At 37.8% G+C, this 15,162-nt stretch overlaps 1 protein-coding gene and 1 pseudogene across 3 annotated transcripts in view; both read left to right on the top strand.

The window, feature by feature from the left end:
- Positions 1–15,162, top strand: part of MICU3 (mitochondrial calcium uptake family member 3) — a 114,198-nt gene that overhangs the window by 29,090 nt on the left and 69,946 nt on the right. For both annotated transcript variants that reach the window (XM_007516278.3, XM_016185238.2), the window contains exon 2: positions 12,767–12,920. In XM_007516278.3, coding sequence (XP_007516340.1) covers positions 12,767–12,920 — 154 coding nt within the window. The remainder of the gene's footprint in view (positions 1–12,766; positions 12,921–15,162) is intronic.
- On the top strand, positions 6,489–8,149 carry LOC103107478 (tubulin alpha-1A chain-like; annotated as a pseudogene). Its single transcript, XR_474966.3, has one exon. The product of XR_474966.3 is annotated as a tubulin alpha-1A chain-like (transcript).

Consider the following 15,162-nt stretch of genomic DNA (forward strand, 5'->3'; position numbering starts at 1 on the left):
GACACTGGTACTATGGCATCTCTCTTGCTGAATCTTTCTCTCTCTGGTTCTGCTGAATGAATGAGCATCTTGGGACCAGTGAAATCATGCATGCACAAGCCTTCCCTTTTCCACATTAAATAAAGAAATATTAATTCAGAGAGCATAAAATATATACAGTCTCATAGAATTATAGGCGTGTGTGTGTGTGTGTGTGTGTGTGTGTGTGTGTGTGTGTGTGTGTGTATAGATGTATGCACACATGTATTATCAGCACTGCTTAGCTCTGGCCTATGATAGTGTAGGTGATTGAATCTCGGGCCCTGGAGCCTCCAGCCAAAGTATTTTTTGCATTACCACAATGCTATCCCCTCTGGCTCTCTTAGAATTTTAAATTGGAACAAATTTTACATATCAGTGATTGGAGCCCAGAGACTAAATAGAGTGTGCAGTTTACCATGTGGAAGACCATGGATTTGATCCCCAGCACCATATTGTAGCACCGTGAATGATACTAGAGAAGCATTGCGGATAGTGGAGTGGTGCTATGTTGTCTCTCTCTCTGTCCTTTTCCCTTTATCTAAAATAAACTATGAAAGAAAATTGGTCTAAAAAGGACACTTAACAGTAGTAAAACACATATGTATTCATTCCTTAATGCCACATAAGGTGATAAAGGCAACTGCTAATAAGCTAAACTTCATATTTTGATATACTACTTATTTCCTAACCAAAATATATTTAATTATTGCAGTACTTAAGAGTTTTCTTGGTGGATTTACTGATAAAAACAAGTGACATACAAACAAAAATCCCATTAAAGGCAGAGATAAATGCCAAGGAAGAATTTCACTTTATAAAAAACCATTTGAAAAGGTATCTTCAGGACAAATGACATATGGAAACTTTGCTCAACTTCACATTGTGTTTACATTGGAGAGATTCCTTTTTTTAAATTTCTTTAATGGAGAATTAATGTTTTACATTCGACAGTAAATACAATAGTTTGTACATGCATAACATTTGCTAGCTTTCCATATAACAATACAACCCCCACTAGGTCCTCTGTTACCCTTTTTGGACCTGTATTCTCCCCAAAACCCACCCCAGAGTCTTTTACTTTGGTGCAATACACCAACTCCAGTTCAGGTTCTACTTGTGTTTTCTCTTCTGATCTTTTTTTTCATCTTCTGCCTGAGAGTGAGATCATCCCATATTCATCCTTCTGTTTCTGACTTATTTCACTTAACATGAATTTTTCAAGGTCCATCCAAGATCGGCTGAAAATGGTAAAGTCACCGTTTTTAATAGCTGAGTAGTAGTCTATTTTGTATATATAACACGACTTTCTCAGCCACTCATCTGTTGTTGGACACCTGGGTTGCTTCCAGGTTTTGGCTATTACAAATTGTGCTGCTAAGAACATATGTGTACACAGATCTTTTTGGATGGATATATTGGGTTCCTTAGGATATATGCTCAGGAGAGGAATTGCAGGATCATAGGGTAGTTCCATTTCTAGCCTTCTGAGAGTTCTCCAGACTGTTCTCCACAGAGGTTGGACCAACTGACATTCCCACCAGCAGTGCAGGAGGAGAGAGATTATTTCTTTGTAGCTAAATTAGCCATTTTCCCCATCTACGCTTCCATCTATAGTTTCTTATCATCAACTAATGCCAGGTGAAGTACCAATTGAGGGCTGAGGTGGAGACCTAGGTGAAGCAGAAGGGCTGAATCGAGAGACTTAAGAGCTGTAGAGCTGAGGTCTAGGGGGAGGCCAGCACCCCATGGACTGCTCCAAAGTGCCCATGAGAGCAGCAGGGTCCTCCAGGGGGTGCTCAGCTCCCCCCCCCACACACACACACACTGCATTTCCTAGCTACAAACTCTGAGTTTTGGACTGATTCCTGTCCTCACCTCAGCAAGTTGTTTGTCTTATAGCTATTATAAGAGTAAAATTTTTTCTCTTTCATATTCCACAGCAATTTAAAGACATTTCCTCAATTTCCCAAATTGTTTGCAGCTCAACTGTCAAATTATAGAAGTTTAGAACTTTTTTATTTCAAAATGCAACATTTTAATATAGCAAGAATTGATTGATGGCAGTTGACATACTAAAGGAACTTAGTGGTGTTACATTAGCTTACAATATTGAATTTTTTTTCTTTTCTAAACTTAGTTTACAGTGGAGAAGTCCTCCCTTCCCCCTGATTTTCAGAGTCTTTTGCTTTGATAGCATATACCATGTCCAGTTCATATTTTACTTTTTTCCTTCTCTCCCTTTCAGCATATATTAAGTCCTGCTTATATGTGAGATCATTTGGTATTTGTCCTCTTTTGGCTTATCATACCTAACATGATATCTTCAAGTTTCATTCATTATGATGCAAAGGTGATGACTTCATCATTTTTGACAGCTGAGTAGTACTCCATCATGTATATAAACCACAGTTTTTTTAGCCACTCATATGATGTTGGACATCTGGGTTGTTTCTGGGCTCTGGAACAAATTGTGCTTCTATAAATATAGGTATACATAGATCCCTTCTGATTGGTGTTTTTGTTTCCTTTGGGTATATCCCCAGGAGCAGAATTGCTTGGTTGTACAGTAGATCAACTGCTAGTGTGCTGAGAAGTCTGTACACTGTTTTCCACAAGGGTTGGACCATTTCACACTCCCACCAGCAATGAAGAAGTGTCCCTTTTACCCCACATCCTCTCCAGCATTTGTTGTTTCTGTGCTGATTATGACATTCTCATAGGAGTATCTCACTATTGTCTTTATTTGCATTTTTCTGATGATCATTGACTTTGAGCACTGTCCGCTGGCCCTCTGGATCTCTTTCTAGGTGAAATGTCTGCCCATGTCCTTACTGCATTTTCTAGTGGGACTGCTTTTTTTTTTGGTGTTAAGCTTGCTGAGCTCTGTGTACTTTGTTTACTAGTCATCAGTCTAAGATGTTTTGTATAAAGATCTGAGCTGTAGGGTGTCTTTCTATTTGGGTGATGGTATTCTTTGCTGTGCAGAAGCTTGTCAGTTTGATGTAGTCCCATTGGTTTATTTTTGCTTTTGTTTTCTTTGCTGTTGGATTTGAATCCTCAAAGGCTTTTTTGAAGCATAGGTCATGAAGTGTCCTGCCAATGTTTTCTTCTATGTATTTCATAGTTTCTGGCCTAATATCCACTCCTTGACCCTCTTAGATTTGACTTTTGTGTTTGGTGATAAATGATGGTGGTTCAGTTTCATCCACTTGTATGTTACAATTCGATTTTCCCAACACCATTTGTTGAAGAGACTGGGTTTGGGTTTGGGCTCCTTTGTCAAAAATTAGTTGGCCAGAGATATGGGGACAAGAAGCTGAGAATTTTCCTGGAATCTTTTCATTCTTCTCCCTATTATTTATAATGGTTGTTCAACTATACTTTAGCACTTTCGAATGGCTTAATTATTAGGTAAATATATTAGAATGATAATAGTCTCATCTTAGCAATTAATATTTTAATAACCAAGTAAGTATAGTTTAGGATTTGGGGTCTTAGTTTAGATTTATTATTTTTCTTGGTTGATTATATTGATGACTTTTTAACTGTATTGGTAATTTGTGATATAAAATGTATTACATATATATTCATGTATTAGTAAAAGATGTTTACATTATTTTGGACTTTAGAAATCTAGATTATTTTAGAAACTTTAGACTATTTTATACTTTAGAAATTAACTTTAAAGGACATATTCCACTTAATAAAAATAAAATAGATTAGCCAGGGGCTAGGGAGACAGCTTAGTGGTTATGCAAAAGACTTTCATACCTGAAGCTCTAAGGTCCTAGATTCAATCCCCAGCACATCTATAAGTCAGAGATACACAGTACTCTGGTCTTTCTCTTGTATCTCTCTCATTAGACATAAATAAATTATTAAAAACTAGATTTTTCAATTAATACTGGTGTACTTAGCCTACTTCTTGTAATATAAGGAGTATACCCACAGTTTCATGCCAGTGTGCTCTAGGGAAATGACTATAGTTGTTTTTAAAAGGCTCAGCACATTAATGTGATACAAGATCATTGTCATTTGGCAATGGGAAACTGGGGAATGTTATGCATGTAAAAAACTATTGTATTTACTGTTGAATATAAAACATTAATTCCCCAATAAAGAAATAAATTTTAAAAAATGAAATGGGGGAATGGAATACTACTCAGCTGTAAAAAATGGTGACTTCACCATTTTCAGCTGATCTTGGATGGACCTTGAAAAAATCATGTTGAGTGAAATAAGTCAGAAACAGAAGGATGAATATGGGATGATTTCACTCTTGGGCAGAAGTTGAAAAACAAGATCAGAAAAGAAAACACAAGTAGAACCTGAAATGGAATTGGCGTATCGCACCAAAGTAAAAGACTCTGGGGCGGCTGGGTGGGGAGAATACAGGTCCAAGAAGGATTCAGAAGACCTAGTGGGGATTGTATCGTTATATGGGAAACTGGGGAATGTTATGCATGCACGAACTATTGTATTTACTGTTGAATGTAAACATAAAAAAAAGAATATTGTAAAGATATTAAGTTTGTAATAAAATTTAAGGAAATGTTAAAAATATATATATCATTGTCATTTGAAGGCAAGGGAGACTACCAAGGGAATTAGTAAACTGGTTTGAATATCATTTTCCATCTGTATTTATTGGCTATTGTTTCTTAATGTTCATAATAGTGATGTTTAAACTTCCGAATGTTTAGGTTTTGTTTTTTTAATACTGGAAAGTTTAAAAACAAAGTTGAATCTTTTAAAGCTGTCATTCCTTCTCATATTTGCTAGTCTGCTCTCTTGAAACTGTCCCTTTCTTCTGAGATTCCACTGACTGAACTTTATGGACCACTGCTCCATATCAACCTCACGAATACTATAAAGTCTAACTTTGTTGGAATGGTCCCAGAGATAAAACAAAGTATTCTTCAACTGTGCCATTCATTAAAAAGTAATATCTTGTGGCTGGGGAGATAGCATAGGGCTTATGCAAAAAGACTTTCATGCCTGAGGATCAAGGCCCCAGGTTCAATCTCCAGCCAGAGCTGAGCAGTGCACTGGTCTCTATCTTATCTCTCTCTCATTAAAGTAAATAAAATTATTTTTAAAAGATTTAAAAATAGCCTCTTTATGAACTATATACAATTCTATAGATAGTTTTCAAGTTATTTTATCATGAAAATGATGGTTTACAGGACAGTTTTTGACACATGGGTATGATTTCTTATCTTCCTATGATAGGTATCTGCACAGCACTCCCACTGCCACCAACCCAAGTTCCTCTTCACTATCATGCATTGGGTCCCCAGTTACCTCTCTGCCTCCTTCCATCTCCTCCTAGCACCAGAGACCTTTGCATTGCTGCAGCTTATCATGACTATCCAACACTTCATGTTCCCCTCCTCTTTCCTTTGTTTCTTTTTTCTTTTCTTTTACTTTCTTTCTTTTTCTTTTTTTTATCTGCTTCCAAGGTTATTGCTGGGGCTCAGTGCACTACAAATCCACTGCTCCTCAATTTTTCTATTTTATTGGATAGGACAGAGAGAAATTGAGGGGGGGGAGGGAGGTAGAGAGGGAAAGAAGGAGAAACACCTGCAGACCTGCTTCACCATTTGTGAAGCATCCCTCCTGCAGGTGGGAAGTGGAAGCTTGAACTAGGATCCTTGTGCTTAGTAGTATGTGCACTTAATTGGCTGTGTGACCACCCAGCCTCCTTGTTTCTTTTTTCTTCTTTTCTTGTCTTTCTTTCTTTCTTTCTTTCTTTCTCCCTTTCTTCCTGTCTTTCTTACTGACACCAGGATTATCACTGGGGCTCAGTGTTTACAAGATGAATCCACCACTCATGAAGGTCTTTTTTTATTTTAATTTTTGATAGAACAACAAAAAAAATGAGAGGGAGAAAGAGAAAGATAGGAAGAGAAAAAGAGAAACACCTGCAGCCTTGCTTCATCTCTCATAAATCATCCACCTGAAACTGGGAGCCAAGGTCTTAAACCCAGGTCCTTATGCATGGTAGTGTGTGTGCTCAACCATGTGCACTTCTTTCCTTATATCTTAAGTTTCATCTTAAGTGATATCATCCATTGTTTGCTCTTCTCCTACTCTCAATGTAAGTCAAGGTCTGCATAAGATATGGCAAAGGAGATTTCATCATTTTTTACATATGGATAGTGTAATATATACCACAACTTTTCTTAATCACTCTTTGTTGCTAGACATCTGGGTTGCTTCCAGGATTGATCTATTATAACTGTGATGTTATAAGCATAGGTGTATACAAATCTGTTAGGAAGGTGGTTTTGTGTTCTTTGTGATCCTTAGAAGAAGTGGGGAGCCATAGGATAGGTTAATTTCTACTGTTCTGAGGAACTCTGGTGGTGGGAATTATATGGAATTGTGTGCCTCTTATCTTACAATCTTGTTAATCATTATTAAATTACTAATTAAAGAAAACCTATTTAAAACGATCTATGGGCAGGTTCTCTTACATCGACCGCCTAAGAGTCGCTCTGTAAGAAGCTACCACCTCTCCTCCTCCTCTCTGCCATTTGCTAGGCAGCCGCAAAGCAGCAACCATGCGTGAGTGCATCTCCATCCGCATTGGCCAGGCTGGTGTCCAGATCGGCAATGCCTGCTGGGAGCTCTACTGCCTGGAACACGGCATCCAGCCTGATGGCCAGATGCCCAGTGACAAGACCATTGGGGGAGGAGATGACTCCTTCAACACCTTCTTCAGTGAGATGGGCGCTGGCAAGCATGTGCCCAGGGCAGTGTTTGTAGACCTGGAACCCACAGTCATCGATGAAGTTCGCACTGGCACCTACCGCCAGCTCTTCCACCCTGAGCAGCTTATCACAGGCAAGGAAGATGCTGCCAATAACTATGCCCGTGGCCACTACACCATTGGCAAGGAGATTATGGACCTCGTCTTGGACCGAATCCGGAAGCTGGCCGACCAGTGCACAGGGCTTCAGGGCTTCCTGGTTTTCCACAGCTTTGGTGGGGGAACCGGTTCTGGGTTCACCTCTCTGCTGATGGAGCGGCTCTCTGTGGACTATGGCAAGAAGTCCAAGCTTGAGTTCTCCATCTACCCAGCCCCCCAGGTCTCCACAGCTGTAGTGGAGCCCTACAACTCCATCCTCACCACCCACACCACCCTGGAGCACTCTGACTGTGCCTTCATGGTAGACAATGAGGCCATCTATGACATCTGTCGTAGAAACCTTAATATCGAGCGCCCAACCTACACTAACCTGAATAGGTTGATAGGTCAGATTGTGTCCTCCATCACTGCTTCCCTGAGGTTTGATGGAGCCCTGAATATTGATCAGACAGAATTCCAGACCAACCTGGTGCCCTACCCCCGCATCCACTTCCCTCTGGCCACCTACGCCCCTGTCATCTCTGCTGAGAAAGCCTACCATGAACAGCTTTCTGTTGCAGAGATCACCAATGCGTGCTTTGAGCCAGCCAACCAGATGGTGAAATGTGACCCTCGCCATGGTAAATACATGGCCTGCTACCTGTTGTACCATGGTGATGTGGTCCCCAAAAATGTCAATGCTGCCATTGCCACCATCAAGACCAAACGTACCATCCAGTTTGTGGACTGGTACCCCACTGGCTTCAAAGTTGGCATTAATTACCAGCCTCCCACTGTGGTCCCTAGTGGAGACCTGGCCAAGGTCCAGCGGGCTGTGTGCATGCTGAGCAACACCACGGCCATCGCTGAGGCCTGGGCCCGGCTGGACCACAAGTTTGACCTGTGATGTACGCCAAGCGTGCCTTTGTTCTTTGGTATGTGGGTGAGGGCATGGAGGAGGGAGAGTTTTCTGAGGCCCGTGAGGACATGGCTGCCCTGGAGAAGGATTATGAGGAGGTGGGTATGGATTCTGTTGAAGGAGAGGGTGAGGAGGAAGGAGAGGAATACTAAATGTAAAATGTCACAAAGGTGCTGCTTTTACAGGGAAGCTTATTCTGTTCTCAACATTGAGAAGTTACGATCTGGTCAGTTAATTTGTCTGTAACAGTGTGTGCGCTCATATGCAATTACTGCCTATGCTTTCAAACAAGACGCTCTGTCACAGACCAAGCTTTCGTTTCTGTGACAGGCTTGAATAAAGTATTCCCTGTCTTACATGAAAAAAAAAAAAAAAAAAAACGATCTATGCAGGGGGCCAGGCGGTAACGCTGCAGATTAAGTGCACCTAGTAGGAAGCGTAAAGACCCCACAGGGATCCGGGTTCTTCAAGCCCCGCTCCCAACCTGCAGGAGGAAAGCTTCAGGAGCAGTGAAGCAGGTCCGCAGGTGTCTCTCTGTCTCTCTCCCCATCTTCCCTCCCTCTCAATTTATCTGTCTTATCCAGTAAAATGGAAAAATAGGAAAAAAAAGTGGCCTCTAGGAACAGTGTCTTCTCACTCAGATCAGGCACCGAGCCCCAGCAATACCCCTGGAGGCAAATATATATATGTTAATAGTGCTATTTGTAATAGACAACATTTAGAAACAACCAAATTGTCCAACATATGAATGGTTGAAGAAGTTGTGTCATATACACATAAAGAATGCTACAAAACTGCAAGAAACTTTGATGTGTTTCCTCGTTACAAGATGAATGGAACTAGGAGTTATGCCAACTATAGTACATCAAAGCAAATTCAGGGACTGAGAAGGAGAAGAAGGAGCTTGGAGACCTAAGTCCCTGTGTTAGAATAAGATGATGGTTTAGTTGAGCATGAAATGTACTGATACGTATCTTGAGGGAATGTGTAAATGTACAATGGTGTCAACAGAAAACCTGTAAATATTTTCCCAAAAAATTAATAGTGAAATTATAAAAGGGAAAAAAAAGAGTGAATGAATCTAATTACATACTTATTCTTGACTCACGTATAACCTAGGATTATTCATCTCAGTTTAACTGTTGGTGTGGTTTGCTGTTCAATAATTTCATGTATAGCTAAAACTATGAAACATTTAATAACCAGATTAAATTGTAAGTGTCAAATTCAATAATAAATGTTACGGCAATTCAGATCCATATCAGAAGAAAACTTAAGACTATAGTTATTTTTTAAAATTTTTTTCATTATCTTTGTTTGGTAGAGACAGCCAGATATCAAGAGGGAAAGGGGAGACAGAGAAGAAGAGACAGAGAGACACCTGCAGACCTGCTTCACCACTTGTGAAGCTTTCCCCTTGCAAGTAGGGAATGGGGGCTTGAACTCAGGTCCTTGCATTGTAACATGTGCACTCAACCAGGTGCGCCACCATTCAGCCCCTATGGTTATTATATATACTATTATTTCTAAATTTTACTAAGATATTACAATGTTCCTTATTCATTTCTTCATATGGAGCACAAAGGCTTCACATCTACTATCATAATATATATATTTTTTCTTTCTTTTTGCCTCCAGGGTTACTGCTGGGGCTCAGTGCCTGCACTATGAATCCACTGCTTCTGGAGGCCATTTTTTCCCTTTTGTTGCCCTTGTTGTTTATTGCTGTTATGGTTATTACTGTTGTTGTTGTTATTGTTGTCGTTGTTGGATAGGACAGAGAGAAATCGAGAGAGGAGGGGAAGACATAGAGGGAAAGAGAAAGACAGACACCTGCAGACCTGCTTCACCGCTTGTGAAGCAATCCCCTACACATGGGGAGCAGGAGCTCAAACCCAGTTTTCTGCATCGGTCCTTGCGCTTTGCGTCATGTGCACTTAACCTACTGTGCTACTGTTCTGACCCCCATATATTTCTTTTTTAATTAATTTAACTGTTAGAATGAGAAAGGGAGGGGAAATGACCAGAATACAAACACACATGTGTCCCATTCCCAAATTACTACTAAACAGAAACTGTAAAATATATAGAAGTAAATCTATCAAGACTATCTTAAATTTATATGAAATGCCAAACTTTACTGAAAAACATAGCTGAAGACCTGAATAATTTAACATCTGTGTTCCCAATTGAGAAAAACTAAATCTCCTAAATTAAACCAAAAGTCACTGTCATGTCAAACAAAAACAGTCGGAATTATTTATTTTGCCAGCAAGATTAACCTTGGTGCCCATGCCTTCATGATTCATCCACACCATACAGCTAGAGGACAATAGGGAGAGAGATAAGGGGAGACACTACAGCACTACTTCACCACTTGTGAAGGTTCCCCATGCAGGTAGGTGTGTTTTCATATGACATGAACTTCAAACTCCGGTCCCTACAAAGTAGTACGTGCTCATCAGGTGAACCATCTCCTAGTCCCTAAAACCAATTCAAATAGTGCTTTCATAGAAACTTTTAACCTTCATCAGGTTTCTGCTGATACTCTTATTTGGGGGGTTAAATACAACCCCTTCTAACTGTTGTGTGTTTTCTTTTCTTATCATTGTACAATAGATTAAAAACAAAAATCAAATTTAGTTCATTGTAAAACTTTATGTAAGTAAATGAGTTCTTGCTCAGCTGGTGGCACTGGCTGGGTGTGAGAAATTAGAGTGAGAACAACAAGCGTTGTTAATTACTAGTACAGGTCAAAGAGAAGGAGGAGTTGTCAGCCTTAGCTCATAGAAATTGGATCAAATTCTCAGTTTCAATGGTCAAACAGGTTCGACATTCTGGGACAAATATAGAGGGTACTTAAGGAAGTTTGATGAGAAAATTGAGACACTAATTTAGTAACAGTGACAGCACCAGACATGGGTACAAGTCACAAATCAAGTTCATATTAAGTAATGGTAAATGTAGACTAACTAACACTAAATTTAGTTACCCTTTCCCATGAATGCAAATTCTCTGATTCAAGAAGATATTTACTATCTTTAAATTATGCTGAGTAGATCTAGGATGCTCATATAGCTTCCAGATATTAAAATTTATGTTTTTAATTTCCAAAATCTTATCAACCTTAAAGAGAAGTATTTTTCTGCTCTCTAAATGGAAACATTTCCTTTTTTCTTAAGAATCATTTATTCCTTGAAGGTGGAAACTATGTATTCATAATCTTAAAAAGTTGGTAAGAAAAAAAATTGCTGTCGGGAGCCAGCACTGAGAAAAATGATGGAACCTAGAGCCTCATGCACAGCAAGCTATGTATTCTACTGAGTGAGCTACTTCTCGAGTCTAGTGGAAGAAAAGCATTTAAAGACTACTGATCATCGCCTGGTGGTGACACACGTGGTTGAACTCACATGTTGCAATGCACAAGGACTGGATTCAAGTCCCCAGTGCCCACCTGCAGGGGGAAAGTTTTGTTGAGTGGTGAAGCAGTGTTGCAGGTGTCTCTCTTTCTCTCCCCCTGTCTTCTCCCCTACCCTCTCAATTTCTAGTTGTCTCTATCCAATAAATAAAGATAATAAAAAATAAAATATTGTCAGTCCTTTAAAAAAAAAAGATGACTCAATGTGTTAAAGCAAAAGATTTGCATTTCTGAAGCCTCAAAGGTTCCTGGTTCAAGGCCTTGCATCACTATAGGGCAGAGATGAGTGATTCTCTCATCACTCTTTCTATATATCTCTCTCATAGAAATTAAATCTTCAGGAAATATTTTGCCTGAACAATTAAGTCCACTCCTAGAATTTTTTCCAAGACACTGTATTATATCTAAATATTCTTCAAAGCTAATCAATATAACCTTGTTTTACTATAATAAAAATGAATCACCTAAATATCCATCTACATGGAATTAATTATGCTACATGAATTATACTTCAAATATTTAAATAAAACATTACATATATAACTATTTTAAATGATCTACTGGGATATTCAGTTATGGGGAAATTACCATAATATATTAATAAATAATAAGGGTGATGAACAGTTTAATTTAGTCCCATTTTAAATGCCAAATTAGAAAGCTAATTAAATTTTTATTTAAATTCTACCTTGTAAATTACATACATCACTATGTAAGGAATAGTCCTTTTAAAAATAAATTTGCTTCAAATTTGCTATAGTTCAGAGGGAGGGAAAATAGTTAAAACATTATTTACTAGAAAATATCTTAAAATTAAGTAAAACAACAGACACTCAATCCTACCAACCAACACACACACACACACACACACACACACACACACTTTTTAAATCTGTTAACCTTAACTGTAGGTAGGATTCTGAATGAAGACTAATGCTAATTATATAATAGTGATCTAGAGTTAGCAACTTCTAGTTCTTAGTGGTGGTTATGAAAAACCATATCGTACCTTCACTTTCTCTTTTAGAAAATTAGTAAACTATAGTGAATAGATTTCTGCTTGCATAAACAAGCCTAAATAGAAGGTGCATAGCAGATAGTAAGTGTTGATACTCATGTTAGAAACCAAAAAAAAACTACAAAAGTAGTAGCTCAAAAGTTAACATTCTTAGTCTAAAACTCTAAGAAATAAGTCACAAGTTCTACAAAGTACAATTTAAAAATCTTCAGATCCTTTAGTGACATTCTTGTGTAGGATCTTTCCATTTATTTTATATGTAAATTTAAGTTATCCAGAAGAGAGGACTTTAAAAAAAAAATCAAACCACCACACAACTGATTATGGCTAGTGGTAATGCAAGGGCTTAGACTTGGGACTTCTCTCACACAAATCCTTTCTACTGTGATTGCACTCTCCTTAGTCCATCAGAAGACAATGTTTTCAGGCTTTTCTCTTACGGTGTCAGCTTACTTTGAGCATACTTAAAACACATGTATCTTCTTAAAGGGAATGCTATTTTTCGTGGTTCAAATTTATTTATTTTCTTAACTTTAGATTGCTATCGGCAGAACAGACATTGAAGACTTAGACCTCTACGCCACTTCTCGGGAAAGGCGATTTCGTTTGTTTGCTTCTATAGAATGTGAAGGCCAGTTATTCATGACTCCATATGATTTTATTTTGGCTGTTACAACAGACGAGCCTAAATGTAAGTATACCTTTTAAATTATCTTAATAATTTTACAATATATTTTTCTTATTGTTAGCCTTTAAAGTATGAAGCAGTATAAATGTTTCTGAATTAAGTAATGTATTTAAAAAGACATAAAAAGTTATCAGACTAATAATATTTCCTATAAACTGCAACAGTTATCTATTTTCAGAAACTTTCAATTGTGTCTTCTCTTTCAATAAATATACTTACCTTTCTTCTAAACTTATTTATTTAGGTTAGACATTGAGAGAAATTGAAAGGGAAGGAGATAGAGAGAGAGGTGGGGGAGACACCTACAGCACTGTTTCACTGCCAATGAAGCTTCCTCTTCCGGTAGGTAGAGGCTAGGGATTTCGAACAACTAACACTTTTTTAAAAAAATACTCCTATTTTTCATTAAATTATATGATAGAGAAGGAAAGAAAAAACAGACCAACACTGTAGTATATTCACCACTGGGCCTCTAACCTAGAACCTTAGGCTTGCAAGTTCTACTCTTTTAGCTAAGCTGTTTTCTTAGACATGTAGTGTTTCAAACTTTTTTAAAAAAAACATGAGGGTTTTTTTTTTTGTATTTTATTTTATTTATTAGATAGGTACAGAAAGAAATTGAGAGGGGAGGGGCAAATAGAGAGCTAAAGAGACAGAGACAGACATCTGCAGTCCTACTTCACCATTCAGGAAACTTTCCCCTTGGAGGTAGGGACCAGGAGCTTGAACCTGGGTCCTTGTACACTGCAATATTTGAGCTTACCCAGATGTGCCACCACCTGCCCCCCCCCCCAGTGCTCCAGTCTCAAGCAGCATTTTCTTCTTTATGATTTTTAAGAATAATCTTGTATTCTGCCTATTCAGCTTTTATATGCAGCATGAACAGAGTACCTCAAAGAACTGGCTTTGAAGTAAGATGTGGGCAAGAATTCTGCCAGTATCTCTGTATTACTTATGGCTCTGTATGTTCAAAAAAAAATCTACCAGAGATACAGAACTGGGAAAATGAAAGGTTATTTTAATAGTTCTTCCAGATAATAGTAAATGTTTTTCTTTGATACTGTAGCAGCACTTGGCTAAGTTCAGTTGCAATGTGGAACCTAAAACATTGTTGTTGTCACCAAAAACCTATAGACCTTCACTCTGAGTAGATCTTTTGCTGCTAGATAATGTTCTAACGTAAACTGAAACACGTTGAATTGTAGAGTTCTTCTAAATGTTAATATATTTCACTATACAATATTTTAATTATACCCCTTAATGTCATAGTTTTGTCAGAAAATTGTAGCCATTGGGAAGATGTCAAATTCATGATGGTGTACATTAGTTTTCTAAAATTCTAGTTTTCACTTGAAACTTCACATGTTATCATTAACAATAAATACTTTCAATTATTTTCCTTAAACAGTAAGCTGACTTTGTTCATTTGTAAGAATATGTCTGCCAAATACCTAACTCTAAATAACCATAATTTGTCTGTCAGTTGTTCTTTCAAGTAAAAAATGTATTCTGTGAAAAAAAAACTAATTCATTTAAAAACTCAAATAATTACACAGTGCTTTTTATCAAGACAATAATAGTACTTGGAAATGCAACAGAAGTACTTCATGCACGCTTTCCATTTAATTCCACAGAATAGTAAATTGCATGAACGCATCAGCTGTAGGCACAAGGGTGAGAGAAGCAAAGCATAAGTTCTCTCCTTCATGATGTTTACAATCTGGCAAAAGAAACCAATACTGGTCAATGAAATGCATAAATAAACAACACATTGTGACTGTGTTAAGTGCCATAAAAGCAAAGGAACTTGCCTCTATGAGAGCATCATTTTGAGACTTGACCTACTTAGAATGCTCAGGAAATAGTTATGAGTATGGAGTATTATTCATACAAGCATGAATTAAGTAAATATCACTTTGGGATTGTAGAATTGCAGTAAAAGAATCAATATTCTTTGAGACATCATAATTAAAAACTATATGATACATTTGAGGAGAGAAAAATTGCTCTGGTGATTGCAGTGTAAAACAGCAAAAGAGGAACTTGGGAACAAGTGAAACTAGGTATGTGAAGTGGGGGCAACCAGAATCTTCTAAGTTTATATTAAACATTTGCATTTTTTATCCTCAAAGTAGTGAAAACCATAGTAGTGGTTTGAACAACAGAATAATTTGGTATATTAAATAAATTCAACTGAGTAAATTTAGACACTTTTTTGTTTTAACATTAATTCAGTAATTTATGA

The sequence above is a fragment of the Erinaceus europaeus genome, chromosome 2 (genome assembly GCF_950295315.1).
Source record: "Erinaceus europaeus chromosome 2, mEriEur2.1, whole genome shotgun sequence".
Lineage (NCBI taxonomy): Eukaryota > Metazoa > Chordata > Mammalia > Eulipotyphla > Erinaceidae > Erinaceus > Erinaceus europaeus.